The following is a 17468-nucleotide window of genomic DNA, read 5'->3' on the forward strand; positions in this document are numbered from 1 at the left end:
GACATCGACAATGCAAATGTTTGTTCAGCACAGCTTGTTGATGAACCAAATCAATGGAAAATGTCTTTGAAGACAAATAATTCTTAATTTTACCTCAGTAACTCAAGAACTGGATTAGGCAAGTAATTTAACAAATGCTACCCACTTTACGAACTGCTCCAAGACATAAAACCGGTTTTCAGCAACAGGAGGGACAACAAATGTTAATACCAAGTTTACAGTGTTCCTTGATTTTCAGACATTTCCTAGTATTTCCAGAACCCAAGAACTTCCCAACCCCTACCCAATTCTTCCTGAATCCATTGTTCCTGTCCAATCCCACTCAATTTTCCTTGATCCTATTCACTGCATCTCCAATACTCATACAACTCTAACCCTTCCAATGCTATCGAAACCCTAAAGGTGTTTTCAGGACAACAGCACCCTTAGACACTATTCCAATATTCAAACTTACATATAGACCAACAATAATGTAATTTTAATAACTGAAATGGAACAATGAAGGTGAGATGTGGTGTGGAAGCATGTTGGGAAATGGGAGTTATGAAATCACAGTGCTGTTCATACTGGACATACACACACACACACACACTTTCAAGTGCTTACATTAGCTTTAAAAGATGCATGTGCGGCAAGTGCGCAGAGGCCTAGAAACTGTGATGTGAAGTGCTTATTCTTCAGATGCCACAGTGTCCTATGTGCACAAAACATCATACAGAAGCATGCAAACAGAACACCCTTCATACCGTTACCTGAAGCAGACACAGGGCTTTACATTTGCAAACGAGGAGCCAAAAACTTATTTCAGATCGTTTCTTCACAGAAATCACCTTAGAATCCTCACAGTACGGAGGGCATTTGGCCCAGAGTCCACATCAACCGTCAAAAAGCATCCCAGCCAGACTCACCCGATCTCTGTAATCCTACATTTCCCTTGGCTAATCCACCTAGTCTGCACAATCCTGAACACCATGGTCAATTTATCATGGCAAATCGACGTAACCTGCATATCTTTCAACTGAGGTAGGAAACCCGAACACCCAGAGGAAACCCGCGCAGACACGGGGAGAATGTCACACTCCACCCAGACAGTCGCCCGAGGCTGGAATTGGATCCAGGTCCCTGGCGCTGTGAGGCAGCAGTGCTAAACCAGTGAGCCGCTGCTGCCCAAACAGCACTAAATGCACTGGTGAAAGTAGTTTTCAAAACAAAAAGTTAAAAGTCATCAACAATAAAGCACTGCCCTGATTAATACATTTCTGTAACGCCAACAATCCTCCCTTCCCCTGCTTTGACACTTCAATGTCTGGTCCATGATCTTATCCCCCATCCCTTCCAATGAACCCTGAGCTCCATGGTCGGCAAACGATCACTCACTAAGTTTTCCTGCCAAGATCACAGCTAGAAATAATTCAAACATTTCAAGGCCCTCTTTCATTATTTGCAATACTTACCAGACTCTTGCAAATATCTATATACCAGAAAGTTGACCTCATCACTGCTAATACTCATCTTCAGTGTCACTTAAACATCAGGTCATTACAGCGTAAGCCTACATATTAAAGTAAAACAATGTAAGAGTTACTAAATCATTTGGTACATGCACTGTAGAAAATGAGGTTTATCAATTTGCTGCAATTCAATCTGATAAAATTGAACTTTGCATTGTTCAGTTATCATAAATTTTTACAGTGAAAAATTGCAAGCCAGAGCTTCCACATTCAAATTGAAATGTAATTTGGCGATCTTAAAATTGTCTACTACTAACCACTTTATAGAATCACATGGGATATAATAATTCTGAAACAGTTGGCCATCAAGCTAACAATGGTATACATCCAACAGAATTTGGGATTCAGCATTCTCCAGCCAAAACGTCGGCATAATATATAGAAGCATATTGCGCTTTGGCACAGTAGAATGAATAGTGTAAAAGTAATTGATATATATTCAAAGTATTACATGCCATAAAAATTCAATCAAATTTCCAAAAAAACATGCATCAGCCTTAACAACTAGTTTCATTACAGGCTTCACAATTGCAAGGACTCAAGTGTCTTTCAAATGTCTTTTTCAAAGAGCCACATGGTTGAAATTATATCAGAGATAATGGGAACTGCAGATGCTGGAGAATCCAAGATAATAACGTGTGAAGCTGGATGAACACAGCAGGCCAAGCAGCATCTCAATAGCATGCTTGGCCTGCTGTGTTCATTCAGCTTCACACTTTATTATCTTGGTTGAAATTATGGAAGTTTTGGTGCTGCTGGTGTTCCGACCTTTAACTCAACTCAAAAAATATTTTTTGAAAAAGAAAAATCACACTTTTCTTACCCTCCTCAATCTCAATTATTTTGTTTCTAGGTCTCATGTTCTTGATCAAAATTAATTAGTTTGGATTTTGCAGTATTAATAGTGGGGCTCATAGCCACACTGAGATATTTTGGGAATTTGGGCTGAGAGCTTAGTTATCATGATTTTCATGTCTATTTTCCTTAAACTGATAATTGCTCTGGCAGGGCCTGGGATACTCCACACAAATTATGAAGTACTAGACTGCTTTTTTTGTTTGTTAATGAATATTTATCATGTAGTCAATATATCTAGATTCATCATGTATTATTACTGTCTTGTGCAATTCTCAAAATATTTTCTTGAGCTTTGCAACAGAAACAAGGAAGTACTTTCAGGAGTTGTAAAACCTGGAGCTTCTCTCATTCATTCTCAATTTGAGCCATACCAAGGATTGGCTATTACTTTCCGGACTGTTTCTATGAATCATTGGTTGTATATCAAGTGTGGTGCCCTACATCAGATACATATGCATTTTTTTGGGGTGCAGGGGAATCAGTTTTGTCAAGGGAGATGTTTGGGGAGACATATACTGTTGGGCTTAAACTCTCAAGAGATGGTTGAAGAGGTTGGGAGTAAGGGAGGGAGGGAGCTTCCACTATTAAGGCATTAAACTGGCCAGGGGCTCCAGCTCAGCCTCGCACCTGGGTTTCCAGGCTTGCCTTCAGTGTGTGTTGCTGCTACTTTTCTCAATTCACTCCTTCTGTATTTATCTCTGGGTCTGTCTCTTTATGGTTGAGCTGAAGACTGACCTCATGTCACTAGGGTATGTGGTTTCACTGGCCACATACTACGTTGGAAGACTTCAATGTTTCGTTTGATGCCAGACTATGCCACAGCAAATGATAGCTGATTTGTAGGCCACAATGAGAGCTGAGTTCACATTTCACTGTGCAGTCAATGACAAATGATGCCGTTTCACTGCTGACCGCAAAACCCAAGCTGGCGTGTTTTGATTTGAACCATACACTCTCTGCCGTGTTGATATTTTCTGGTCATTTTGAGGAGTTTAAGAGAAATAGTAATGTTTACTTTTCACTTAGAGGGTTACTATATAATTACTTTGCACACAAGATTAGATTTCAATATATACGAAGCTCTCTGTTACAAAAGCTCTCATCTTCAGAATGAGTAAAGCAAAAATTGAAAAATAACTCAAGTTATAACATGACATTTTAATCCATAGTCCCAATGTTGTTAACTGTATTTGTTTATTGACCATTCCATTATCAATTTGTAATCAAGCATAGCGGCACTTCCTCAAGAATAAGACCTGTACTTTGAAGGCAAGATTCAAATTTGATATTATATAGACCTATGATTGCCCTGGATATAAAGATATGATTTCATCTTGCAATTATTTTCTCTTTGAATAAAACTGTAATATTAGTAAAATGGGCTTGTCAATTTCCATCCAAAACAGTTGTAGGAATTCACCATTTTTGTTTCTTAAGAATGTTAGTATACGCAAGTATATTAATAAAAACATTTTTAAGCTGAATGCTTTCAGAAGAAAACCGCATTAAGCCTAGACAAGTACATTCAGAAAACCAATGACTACATTTTCTTTAGAAAGAAGACCATTAAATCTCACCTTTCATGAATAGGCTAGCAACACATTCTGAACACTCCAGACAAAATTAAGGATGTATGTTTCACGTCACCGTCGGTCTCTAGGCATGTGGTAAGGCTATAAAGGAAAAACAGACAAGAAGTGTTAACAACTTTGTGCAGGGGTTCAGAAAGAAAAATGGAAACAGTACATGGCGGCAATACCTATAAAGCTTTTAAGTACCAAGAGGACAACATGCAGCATCATTTTCCTCAGTTACCCACCTGCAGCTTTTCATTCAGATTTTCTCAACAGGTAGGTATTCTTTGAAGTTTAACTATACAAGAACTAAAACCCCTGAGAAAAATTTACTTTGATTCAACAAACACAGCCTGAATTTAAAACCAAGTTGACACAATGGAAGGGTCACCACCTAACATATGTTGCTATTGTCTGAGAAAGTAAAAAGTAAGATTTTTGAAACATGCCATTTTTGGCTATAACTTCTGTTCTAATTAACTGTAGACCTCAAATGTTGAAAAAAAATCTATCAATATCAGATGAAAGCTTTTAATTAACTACTTCCTTGGACATCAAGCCAGAATTTTTGCTGAATAATTTAGATAGGAGAGGTTAACATCAGCTAGTGAATATTAAAATACTGCAAGATAGCACTCTTTCAGTTTACTATTCCAATTAATTCATTACAATAAAGGCATATGCAAAACCATATGAAACCACATGAATCATTATGTATTATTCTCATGTTCTGTTGAATATTCAAGGTCATGTCAAAATAAAAGACTACCAGCACAGTAAGTGGTCATTTGGCAAACCTAGTCCCTACCAACAACTGCCAAATCAAACCAATTCTAGCAATCCCCATTTTTCCTCCCAACAGCCTCGCACCTTCCTGTAGTTCACATTATTAAAATCATAAATAGACAAATGAAATTCAACATAGGCTAATGTGACAGTGACTTTTTTAATGAGAGAAAACACAAATGTCACATTACCCGAAAGGTGCAAGTCTAAGTGTGATACAGGAATAAAGGGATCTCAAGAAGAAGGGATCACAGAAGATACTCACTACAAAGTTGAGCCACAGGTCAGAAAAACCATTAGAAAACTGAAAAAAAAGGGCTTGATTTTTATTTCTAGAGCAACAGAACTGGATACTTGGGAAGTATGTCACACCTTACAAAACCATCCTTAAAAGCTGTTCTGGTCACCAGTTTATAAAAATAATTGAAACATTCAAGAGGGTTCAGAGAGGATTCACAGAGATGAAACCAAAAATACCTAAACATATCATAAATGGATTGACAGGTTGAGTCTCTTCACTTGAAGGCAGAAATCAGAGGGTCAACTATTGAAGTTTTAAAATTATGACGAGTGTTTATGGAAAAAGACAATATTTACTGTTATAGAGAAAAATGTAACTTGAGGCTATCAATCCTAGATAGTTAATTTTTTTAAAAATCCACCTAGAGAATTTAGAAGAAACAGTTATTCATCCAAAAATGCGGAACCCGCTACTACAAGGAATGTCTAAAGTTAATAGGATAGGTGCATTTAAGGGTCAACTAGACACGCACTTGTGCACGAAGTGTTTATTGGACAATGCCGACAAATTCCGGTGATGAAAGACAAGGAGACTTTCACTGAGGCATAAACAGATTCATTGGGCCGAATTACCTATTTCTGTGTCATGTGAGAATGGCCTATCTCTGTTCCTTGATGAGAGTACACCTGGAGTATGGTGTACTGTTTTCGTCTTCTAATCTAAAGGAAGCTTTTCTGGCAATGGACGGTGTGCAATGAAGATTTACCAGACTGATTCCATGGAAGACAGGTTTGACAAACAAAGACGGGCTCGATTGGTCAGCACTACAATCACTGGAGTTGAGAAGAAAGGTAATGTCCAGCGAGGAGACAGAAGAATCTCAGAAACCTATAAAATTCTAACTGGACCAGACAGGGTAAACACATGATGGAAATTCCTGATGACCACACAATCCAAAACCAGGGGGCCACAGTTCTAAGGATATGGGATAGGACTGACGTAGAGAAATCTATTTATCCAGAGAGTGCTGAGCTTATGAAGTTATCTGTCACAAAGAGAGGCTGAGGCCAAAACATGGAATGTTTAAGAGTTTGATATTGTTTTTCAATCTAAAAAGGATCTAAAGACTGGTCAGCCATGATCATATTGAATGGTGCAGCAGTTTGACAGGCCTAATGACCTATTCCTGGTCCTTTTTGTACACTGTGCGTCCCTTACAATCATATGTACATCTCCCTGAAAAGTTGAGATGGTCCCTCTTTAGCAGCTGCTCCTGTAATAAAGCATTTCAAATTCTAACAATCCTCTGCATTAACTAAACACTTCAAACCCTTATGTTCAGACAATTTTAAATATTTGATCCCAGTTACTAACCCTCACTCAAAGGATACAAGTTTTCGCTATTCATTCAATAAATACCCTCAAATTTTAAAAGCTCTCTTTGATCCTCTTCCTAATTATTCTCAGCTCAAATAAATATAGTTCTAGTATCTTAATGTCTAAATTTAACTTCAAAAAAGATAAATGTCTTTCAAGAAAGTAGAAGATAACAGCAATTATTATTTCAGAAACATAAAATGTTTAAGAAAACGCTTAGTTATTCCACTCATTGTAGTCTAGAATTTCAACCAAAAATCAGTCCAAAGGAAGATCCCCTAGGTCAAGAACTCAAATTCAAACCCACTTTACCGTAATGCAACATCTCACTCAATGTTGAGCAAGACTGAAACCTTACCAGATAACAATGTGTAGAGCTGGATGAACACAGCAGGCCAAGCAGCATCTTAGGAGCACAAAAGCTGAGGTTTCGGGCCTAGACCCTTCATCAGAAATTGGGGGGGGGGGGGGTGTTCTGAAATAAATAGGGAGGGGGGGAGGCGGTTCGAAGATGGATAGAGGAGAAGATAGGTGGAGAGGAGACAGACTGGTCAAAGAAGCAGGGATGGAGCCAGTAGAGGTGGGCGTAGGTGGGGAGGTACGAAGGGGATAGGTCAGTCCAGGGAGGACGGACATGTCAAGAGGGCGGGATTAGGTTAGTAGGAAGGAGGTCGGGGGGGTGAGGGGGGATAGGTGAGTGAAAGGACAGGTTAGGAATGGAGGGACGCGCTGGGCTGGTTTTGGGATGTAGTGGGGGGTGGGGGGGGATTTTGAAGCTTGTGAAATCCACATTGATCTATTGGGCTGCAGGGATATGAGTTGCTGCTCCTGCAACCTTCGGGTGGCATCATTGTGGCACTGCAGAAAGCCCAGGATGTCATCCGAGGAATGGGAGGGGGAGTTGAAATGGTTTGCGACTGGGGAGGTGCAGTTGTTTATTGCAAACCGAGCATAGGTGTTCTGCAAAGCAGTCCCCAAGCCTCCGCTTGGTTTCCCCAATGTCGAGGAATCCACAATGGGTACAGTGGATGCAGTATACCACATTGGCAGACGTGCAGGTGAACATCTGCTTGATGTGGAGAGTCATCTTGGGGCCTGGGATAGGGGTGAGGGAGGAGGTATGGGGGCAGGTGTAGCACTTCCTGCAGTTGCAGGGGTAAGTGCCGAGTGTGGTGGGGTTGGAGGGGAGTGTGGAGCAGACAAGGGAGTCATGGAGAGAACAGTCCCTTCGGAAAGCAGACAAGGGTGGGGATGGAAAATGTCTTTGGTGGTGGGATCGGATTGCAGATGGCGCAAGTGTCGGAGGATGATGCGTTGGATCTGGAAGGTGGTGGGGCGGTACACGAGGACGAGGGGAATTCTCTTTTGGTGGTTATTGCAGGGATAGGGTGGGAGGGATGAGTTGCGGAAAGTGCAGGAGACATGGTCGAGGGTGTTCTCAACCACTGCGGGAGGGAAGTTGCGGTCCTTGAAAAATCTGAGGTGTCCAGAAGTTTTTCTGGATGCCTCATCCTGGGAGCAGATGCGGCGGAGGCGAAGGAATTGGGAGTAGGGGATGGCATTTTTGCAGGAAGGTGGGTGGGAGGAGGCGTATTCTAGGTAGCTGTGGGAGTCGGTGGGCTTGAAATGAATATCTGTTTCTAGGCGTTCGCCTGAGATGGAGACAGAGGTCCAGGAAGGTGAGGGAGGTGTTAGATACAGTCCAGGTGAACTTGAGGTTGGGGGGGGTGGGAGGTGTTGGTAAAGTGAATGAACTGTTTGAGCTCTTCTCCGCTATCCATCTTCGGCCCGCCTCCCCCATCTCCCTATTTATTTCAGAACCCTCTCCCCCTCCCCCATTTCTGATGAAGGGTCTAGGGCCAAAACGTCAGCTTTTGTGCTCCTGAGATGCTGCTTGGCCTGCTGTGTTCATCCAGCTTGACACTTTGTTATCTTGGTTTCTCCAGCATCTGCAGTTCCCATTATCACTTTGAAACTTTACTATGCAAGTTTATTTTCTCTAGTATAGTTAAGTCTGGCCGGCAATTTTCTTTCTTTTTAAAAAAATAGGCACTGGATTGCACGATCACTCACACACTAATAGCAGGCTATAGTGAAATGACATTCTGTATTTACAAATTTGTTTTTCAAAAATAGCATTTTAAGATTACATGACACACTGAGTGAATGCATGGATCTCACACAATTTTAGCTGCGTTCTCAGGGCTTAGTGGAAGACAAACGCCAAGGAAAAGTGATTCACCTGCCATAAGGAGTGGACTTGTGCCACACTTCCACAGTTGATAGCAGTTCTGCCACAGATTTCAAAACAGTTGATCTGTCAACTCAATAAATGAGGAATTACCAGCTTGACTTAGGAAAGACTTAGCAACAAATAAAAGCTGACAATACAGGTACTAATAGGCATTTTAAATAACTGATCCATCTCGCCAACTTTCACCCAAAATGACCAATTGCAGCCCTATGAGAAATGAGAAAAGTAAGCATAGATGCAGAAGTCACCACAGGAACGTTTGCTGAAGCAAATCTAGGACAATAGCACACGTGGACTTCGTAGACCTTGTGAAGAGAAATTCCACCATGAAGCTTAAAAATGACACGTTGCCAATTTCTGAGAAGATTCCGTCCTTTGTTGTTAACATGTATGTTTAACCTACCCCTACGCACCTCCAAAAGAAACTAAGCAATCTAATTTAAGTTCACAATTTCCAGTTATGTAATAATAAACATCCTTTATTTCAGGATATAATATATTTGTCCAGTAAGTAATGAAAGCAACTTTAGCATCAAAAATTCCATAGCAATATATAATTCAATCTCACATGCAAACACTAACATTGAGATTGGAGAAATAGTATTGTCTAAATATATGTAAGAATGACTGATATATTAGACACAAGTATGCACTGCATTATAGTATGGATTGTATACAAAAATGTGGCAGCGAGGGGTTGGTGGGAGACAATAATCAGAAGCACGGGAGTAGGAAATCAAAGAGGCGATACAGAGAAAAGTAAGCAGACCCTCTGCTTTCTCTTCCAGTTCCCCCTCTTTTCCTTCTAATTTGATCCTCATGCCACTTTTCCAACCACTTTTCCCTATTGTTGTGATCCCAGTTATTATTATTACTGGACAATTCAATTCCCAGATAGAAATATGGCTTGAGAGGTCATTTTTTGTAATATTATTGAAATAAGAGCATGCAACAGTGCAGGTTTGGCTTTAATAACAGACAGACATTTATTGCGTTAAAAAGTAAGATGAAATAAAACAAAGTATTTACATAAGACAATTTTGAAAGCATTCTAATTAAACAATTCAAAACACAATCCCATCTATGCTGCCACCACAACTTTGTAATACCATGAGCAATCAGTTACTTACAAGCATGATTGTCCATCTTGGAAATTCTGTGTCACAGGTCATGGGTTCTGCGAGCCTGATCCTACAGCCGCATCTCGGACCACACAAGCAATACTACATTCTTGTGCTCTCTCTCCACATCCTGTTCTTTCTTCCTCGTGCCTGTCTTATCTTCTGTGGGCTGCTATTTTATCCTCCCATGTTGTCTCATTCTTAAGCCTGATTTTTTATCCTCCCACCACTCCCCTATGTTTATGCTCTCTGGTCCAACCTATTCTCTTGCCAGTCTCCTTGCCTTCACTCTGTGTGGCTCCTATATTGTCTCAAAGGGCTCACAGTGCATTTATTTTAGGCCCGCTCTTTTATTCTCTTGTCAGCCTCAGTGGGCTCTTGCCTGGGCCTGTTCTGAATACATCCACCAGTCTCTCAAAGTTTACAAAATGTTTAAAGGGTTGGCAAAGCCTGCATGTTAACCAGAATTCTCCTGATATAATTGTTACCACGGTTAATTAAGATCTTCATCAAGAATAAACATCATCATTCATCATTTTATATGTCTCATGTTGGCCTTTAATCACAGTAAATAGAAGTACTAAAGTTACAGTGAAAATTGCAGAGTTGAAACAGTTTATTACCCATGTCCATTTTTAAATCTTTATTAATTTATAAATCTCAGCTTTGGCAACAATTGAATGCTCTAAGTGGATTTTGAACCCCAGACAAGAAAGAAACCATTATAAGACTACTGACATATTTAGAACTATTGACAATGATTGTACATAAAATCTTAAGCACCTTAATTTGAATTTTTACAGTCAACTAAATTCCTAGAAAGTTTTGAATGAAGTGAAAAGCAGGCTTTTTGAAATGCGTAGAGAAGAATCTTACACAAGTCTGTGCAACATAGACTATGGCAATTATTTAGGAAAGGCCTACCTCAGCATTGGGAGCAGCGCACAGCACTTTTTGTTCTTTTGCCAAATGTGAGTTCTAGAGTCACAGATATACAACACGGAAAATTTTGGTCCAACTTGTCAATGCCAACCAGATATTCGAGATATATCTAGCCCCATGTGCCAGCATTTAGCCTATATCCCTCTGAACCCTTCATATTCATATACCCATCCAGAAGCCTTCTTGATGTTGTACTTGTACCAGCCTCCACCACTTCCTCTGGCAACTCATTCCATATACACAGCACCCTGTGTGAAAACGTTGCCCCTTACATCCCTTTTAAATGTTTCCCCTCTCACATTAAACCTATGCCCGCTAGTTTTGGACTCCCTACCTTGGGGAAAAGACTCTGCTTATTCACCCTATCCATGCTCCTCATAATTTTGTAAACTTCTCTAAGGTTACCCGTCAGCCTCCAACACGCCAGCGAAAAATAGCCCCAGCCTATTCAGTCTCTCCCTAGAGCTCAAACACTCCAACCCTGCCAAAATCCTTGTAAATCTTTTCTGAACCCTTTCTAGTTTCACAACATCCTTCCTATAACAGGGAGACCAGAACTGCATGCAATGCTCCAAAAGCAACTGAACCAATGTCCTCTATAATTGCAACATGACCTCTCAACTCCCATGCACAATGCAATGGCCAATAAAGGCAAGTATACCAAACGCCTTCTTCAGTACTATATCTACCTATGACTCTACCTTCAAGGTACTATGAACCTGCACCCAAGGTCGCTTTGTTCAGCAACACTCCCCAAGACATTACAATTGAGTTTTTTTCTTCTTTATTCATTCACAGGATGAGGGTGTCACTGGCTAGGCAGCATTTATTGCCCGTCCGTAATTGCCTAGAGGGCAGTTAAGAGTCACATGTAGGGCAGACCAGGTAAAGGTGGCAGTTTCCTCCTGAGAGGACATTAGTGAATTAGATGGGTTTTTAAAATCAACAACTGGCACTGGATTCACTGTCGTCATTAGACTCTTAATTCCAGATATTTTGTTGAATTCAAATTCTGTGCTATCTGCCAGGGTAGGATTCAAGCCCGGGTTCCGAGAACATTATCTGGATCACTGGATTAACAATCTAGCGATAAAACCACTAGGCCATCTCCTCCCTGTTAAGTGTACAAGTCTTGCCCTGATTTGCCTTTCCAAAATGTACCACCAAGGTACCAGTTAAGGGGGGTTACAGCTTGTAGTAACATTTAGTATCAGCCCAATTAATATCCAACATCATCTTATTCCAAATGAATCAAAGAAGCAAGATAGTGAGAAATATCAACAAGAAAATAAGAATGGGTACCTGGTGACCGTGAAGATCCTCCATGTAATTCTGCATCAAATAGCATCTCAATGCACAGTCCACAAGCACAAACTGCATACACTCCTCATCCATGGACACAAGCAAGTGACCTTTACCAAGCCTTCACAATCATCATGGCACCTCTCCGATTTACATGCAGATCAATAAAAAAGCACAGATTTGCAATGCAACTAGCACTGAAAGGCAACAGCCGGGACACTGTGCAAGGGCAAGTGCTCATCTCATGGCTACTTCCTTGCTCTGTCACTACTCATTCATTTAGCACTACCTGTGCGCTTGCAGCATCCATACGTTGCTTTGCCATGCCTGTTAGCCTGCGGCTCTGGCGGAAATGCCAATATTTTATCAGTAATGCAATACTGACATGCTCTTTTGGTCAGGCATACAGATAAGGTAGCTTACCAGTAAGGAGCTGTGCAGCACTGCACATGTATTCAAAGTGTCATTTTGGAAGCTGATGGGGACTAATACTCAGTGCAACTAGGAGGGTGGGCACGTCAGTCATGAGGGTCTAGGCCCGAAACATCAGCTTTCCTGCTCGGCCTGCTGTGTTCATCCAGCTCTCAACCTTGTTATCTATGAGTCCCTGTAAGTCAGTCAGAGGCATAATGTGCACACATCCCAGTGGCATGGCCATGCTCTTTCATCAGTTTAGGATGTTCACCGTCAGAGGATCGATCTGTCTAAGCCCAAGCAGTGGGTAACAGTTGCACATGTGTCGCTGACAGTATAAATCAGAAGAATTACAGATCATTAGATAGGGGAGTGAAGGGACAGTGGTCAGTGGTCAAGAGTGTGGACAGTCATATCTAGGTTAATAAAGTGTAAAGCTGGATGAACACAGCACGCCAAGCAGCATTTCAGGAGCACAAAAGCTGACGTTTCGGGCCTAGACCCTTCATCAGAGAAGGGGATGGGGTCAGGGTTCTGGAATAAATAGGGAGAGAGGGGGAGGCGGACCGAAGATGGAGAGAAAAGAAGATAGGTGGAGAGGAGAGTATAGGTCGGGAGGTAGGGAGGGGATAGTTCAGTCCAGGGAAGATGGACAGGTCAAGGAAGTGGGATGAGGTTAGTAGGTAGGAAATGGAGGTGCAGCTTGGGGTGAGAGGAAGGGATGGGCGAGAGGAAGAACAGGTTAGGGAGGCAGAGACAGGCTGGGCTGGTTTTGGGATGCAGTGGGGGGGAGGGGACGAACTGGGCAGGTTTTGGGATGCAGTGGGGGAAGGGAAGATTTTGAAGCTGGTGAAGTCCACATTGATACCATTGAGTTGCAGGGTTCCCAAGCGGAATATGAGTTGCTGTTCCTGCAACCTTCGGGTGGCATCATTGTGGCACTGCAGGAGGCCCATGATGGACATGTCATCTGAAGAATGGGAGGGGGAGTGGAAATGGTTCGCGACTGGGGAGGTGCAGTTGTTTATTGCGAACCGAGCGGAGGTGTTCTTCAAAGCAGTCCCCAAGCCTCTGCTTGGTTTCCCCAATGTAGAGGGAGCCACACCGGGTACAATGGATACAGTTTACCACATTGGCAGATGTGCAGGTGAACCTCTGCTTGGTATGGAAAGTCATCTTGGGGCCCGGGATAGGGGTGAGGGAGGAGGTGTGGGGGCAAGTGTAGCATTTTCTGCGGTTGCAGGGAAAGGTGCCGGGTGTGTTGGGGTTGGAGGGCAGCATGGAGCGAACAAGGGAGTCACAGAGAGAGTGGTCTCTCCGGAAAGCAGACAAGGGTGGGGATGGAAAAATGTCTTGGGTGGTGGGGTCGGATTATAGATGGCGGAAGTGTCGGAAGATGATGCGTTGTATCCGGAGGTTGGTGGGGTGGTGTGTGAGAACGCAAGGGATCCTCTTTGGGCGGTTGTGGCGGACGCGGGGTGTGAGGGATGTGTTGCGGGAGACGCGGTCAAGGGCGGTCTCGAACACTGTGGGGGGAAGTTGCGGTCCTTGAAGAACTTGGACATCTGGGATGTGCAGGAGTGGAATGCCTCATCGTGGGAGCAGATGCGGCGGAGGCGGAGGCAGAGGAATTGGGAATAGGGGATGGAATTTTTGCAGGAGGGTGGGTGGGAGGAGGTATATTCTAGGTAGCTGTGGGAGTCGGTGGGCTTGAAATGGACATCAGTTACAAGCTGGTTGCCTGAGATGGAGACTGAGAGGTCCAGGAAGGTGAGGGATGGGTTGGAGATGGCCCAGGTGAACTGAAGGTTGGGGTGGAAGGTGTTGGTAAAGTTAATGAACTGTTCGAGCTCCTCTGGGGAGCAAGAGGCGGCGCCGATACAGTCATCAATGTAACGGAAGAAGAGGTGGGGTTTGGGGCCTGGTGTAGGTGCGGAAGAGGGACTGTTCCGCGTAACCTACAAAGAGGCAGGCATAGCTGGGGCCCATGCGGGTGCCCATGGCCACCCGCTTTGTCTGTAGGAAGTGGGAGGAATCGAAAGAGAAGTTGTTGAGTGTGAGGACGAGTTCGGCTAGGCGGATGAGGGTGTCGGTGGAGGGGGACTGGTTGGGCCTGCGGGACAGGAAGAAGCGGAGGGCTTTGAGGCCACCTGCATGTGGAATACAGGTGTATAGGGACTGGACGCCCACGGTGAAAATGAGGTGTTGGGGGCCAGGGAATTGGAAGTTCCGGAGGAGGTGGAGGGCGTGGGTGGTGTCACGGACGTAGGTAGGGAGTTCCTGGACCAAAGGGGAGAAAATGGAGTCCAGATAGGTGGAGATGAGTTCGGTGGGGCAGGAACAGGCTGAGACAATGGGTCGACCAAGGCAGGCAGGTTTGTGGATTTTGGGAAGGAGATAGAAACGGGCCGTGCGGGGTTGGGGAATAATAAGGTTGGAGGCTGTGGGTGGGAGGTCCCCTAAGGTGATAAGGTCATGAATGGTATTGGAGATGATGGTTTGGTGCTCGGGGGTGGGTCAAGGGGGCAGTAGGAGGTGGCGTTTGGCCTTGGCGATGTAGAGGTCAGTGCGCCACACTACCACTGCACCGCCCTTGTCTGCGGGTTTGATGGTGAGGTTGGGGTTGGAGCGGACAGCCTGTTCTGCAGGGGAGAGGTTGGAGTGGGTGAGAGGGGTGGAGAGGTTGAGGCGGTTAATGTCTCGACGGCAGTTGGAGATGAAGAGGTCGAGGGAGGGTAGGAGGCCTGGGGGTGGTGTCCAGGAGGAGGACTTGTGTTGGAAGCGAGTGAAGGGGTCAGTGGAGGGAGGGTTAGGTTCCTGGTTGAAGTAGTAAGCGTTGAGGCGAAGGCGGCGGAAAAACTGCTCTATGTCCAAACGTGACTGGCATTCGTTGATGTGTGGTTGTAGGGGGACAAAGGTGAGCCCCTTGCTTAGGACTGACCATTTGTCCTCAGTCAGTGGGAGGTCTGGGGGGGGGGGGGGGGGTGATGGTGAAGATTCAGCAGAGCTCAGTGTGGCTGTCTCCTCTGGGGTTGCTGGCTGTGGAAGTTGTGGGCAGAGCGATGAGGGCGTCGGCCATGGGCGGGGTCATATCTAGGTGCTGCTCATCAAGTCACTCAGAGGTCTGGAGCAAATCCAGCCCCAGGGTGCACCTATCGATCATTGTAGAATGTACAAGGAGCAACAGTGGCCTCACTGCCAAGAGGTGTGGGAGAATCAAGGCTGGGTGTGGGGACTGGCAAATGTATTTGTGGGGGTGAGAATGAGAATTTTGAGTGGAAGAGGTGGTATTAAAGATGTCTACAAGAAGGAAAGTTTTTGACAGTAATCATCACCATGTCCACAACAGACAGCATGTAATCATTGAGGTGGAGAACAGGGTTTCGGGTCAGGGAGGACAGTTGAAGGCAAAGATCAATGTGATGGATCTCCACACGAGATGGTAGTGGAAATGGACTGTCAGGATACAGCAATGTAAAATGGGCCATGGAGTCTCTTTTGGTGGGGGGGGTGGGGGGGTGTGCTAGTTTCAGTGTTAGTTGCACTGCAAAATCTGTGCTTTCTTATGACACATTCTCTGTCATCACTCAGGCAAAATGGCTAGAACACCAAGGTGAAAGTGATGGGCAAAAGCACAGGATCAATGTTTGCTGGATATTAGGACATTGAAGGGGCGAATACATGAAGGATGCATTTGCTAATTTTAATTACATTTTATTTGGGACAATTTCAGCACATATCTGCTGAGTGGTGATGTTTTCTCTGAACAGTGTATGGTAAGAGGAGGATATAATGAGAGTTGAGGATGCCATGAAGCAAGACAGGGTGTTAATGAGGTGTGTTCAGCAAAATACAGTGAGAAATCCTCACCGGATCTCACAATGAGGATTCTTCCAAACAAAAACCTAATGCAACTTGCATTATGCAAAAAAAAAGACTTAAGTTTCAGCCCATAGTTTTCCACTGTCTTCCCTCCAATCTTGATTCCTTGAATGAAAGGTTTGGGATAATTAATTGTAAACATGTCAGACTAAACTGAAAAAACAGCTAATGGCAAAGTTAATGTTATGCCTGTGTCAAAATGAAAAGAAGGGCTCTGCCCCTGTTTAAATCCAAGTAAGGGGAGCTGAGATGTCTATCATGGCTTTACAATTCAATTAGAAAATGAAGAAAGCTTGCAACATATACCAGCTGCAACTCATTTGTAACTCTTTTGACACTAGATCTTCAGTTAAGTAGGCTCACTTTTGTAATTTAGTTTTTCATGCGATGCGGGTGTAACAAGCAAAGCCAACTTTTGTTGGCCAGCCCTAAATACCCTTGAATTGAGAGGGTTGCTGGGCCATTTCAGAGAGCATTTAAGAGTCAACCACACTGTTGTGGGTCTGGAATCTCACACAGGCCAGATCAGGTGAGGATGGTAGCCTTCCTTCCATTTGAACATTATTGCTGAAGGGTTCCCCATTTCTGTACTATTACCCATCTGCTGACATGCTTCAATAACAGAGCACCAAGAGATTGGTCATGTGATTGGAGGAGCTGGAGCTTTGAGCTTGGGAGATACAGAATGTGGTTGGAAGAACAGTCCTCTACAAATTCTCTCTCCCCACAATAGCTAATCCTCCAATCAAGCTCTAAATTGTTTTCCTACTCCCAGCAAGACACTGGTTCTGTAAGCGGTTTCTGCAACACAACTGCAGTGTCCAGGCCACAAGGCCCAGCTGACCTAGGGTGTTTCATAACATGGGAGTCGTAGAGATTTACAGCATGGAAACAAACCTTCAGTCCAAATCGTCCATGCCGAGCAGATATCCTAAATTAATCTAGCCCCATTCATCAGCATTTGGCCAATATCCCTGTAAACCCTTCCTGTTCAAATACTCATCCAGATGCCTTTTAAAATGTTGTAACTGTACCATCCTCCACTGCTTCTTCTGGCTTCTCATTCTATACCTGTACCGCTCTGTGGGGAAAAAGTTGCCCCTTAGGTCCCTTTTACATCTCTCCTCTCAAACCTATGCCTTCTAGTTCTGGATGCCCCCACCCCAGCGAAAAGACCTTGGCTATTCACCCTAACTATGCCCCTCA

At 43.6% G+C, this 17468-nt stretch overlaps 1 protein-coding gene across 10 annotated transcripts in view; it reads right to left on the reverse strand.

Moving 5' to 3' along the window:
- tbl1xr1a (TBL1X/Y related 1a) overlaps nt 1-17468 on the reverse strand; it is a 145931-nt gene that overhangs the window by 27339 nt on the left and 101124 nt on the right. For 4 of the 10 annotated variants that reach the window (XM_048542055.2, XM_048542057.2, XM_059651094.1 and 1 more), the window contains 3 exons: nt 8590-8671; nt 3947-4042; nt 1455-1552 (listed from right to left, as the gene is read on the reverse strand). In XM_048542055.2, coding sequence (XP_048398012.1) covers nt 1455-1512 — 58 coding nt within the window. In that variant the 5' untranslated portion in view covers nt 1513-1552; nt 3947-4042; nt 8590-8671. The remainder of the gene's footprint in view (nt 1-1454; nt 1553-3946; nt 4043-8589; nt 8672-17468) is intronic. The other 6 variants (XM_048542058.2, XM_048542051.2, XM_048542053.2 and 3 more) reach the window with 2 other exon arrangements.

This window comes from Stegostoma tigrinum, chromosome 14 (assembly GCF_030684315.1).
Source record: "Stegostoma tigrinum isolate sSteTig4 chromosome 14, sSteTig4.hap1, whole genome shotgun sequence".
In the NCBI taxonomy this organism is placed as follows: domain Eukaryota; kingdom Metazoa; phylum Chordata; class Chondrichthyes; order Orectolobiformes; family Stegostomatidae; genus Stegostoma; species Stegostoma tigrinum.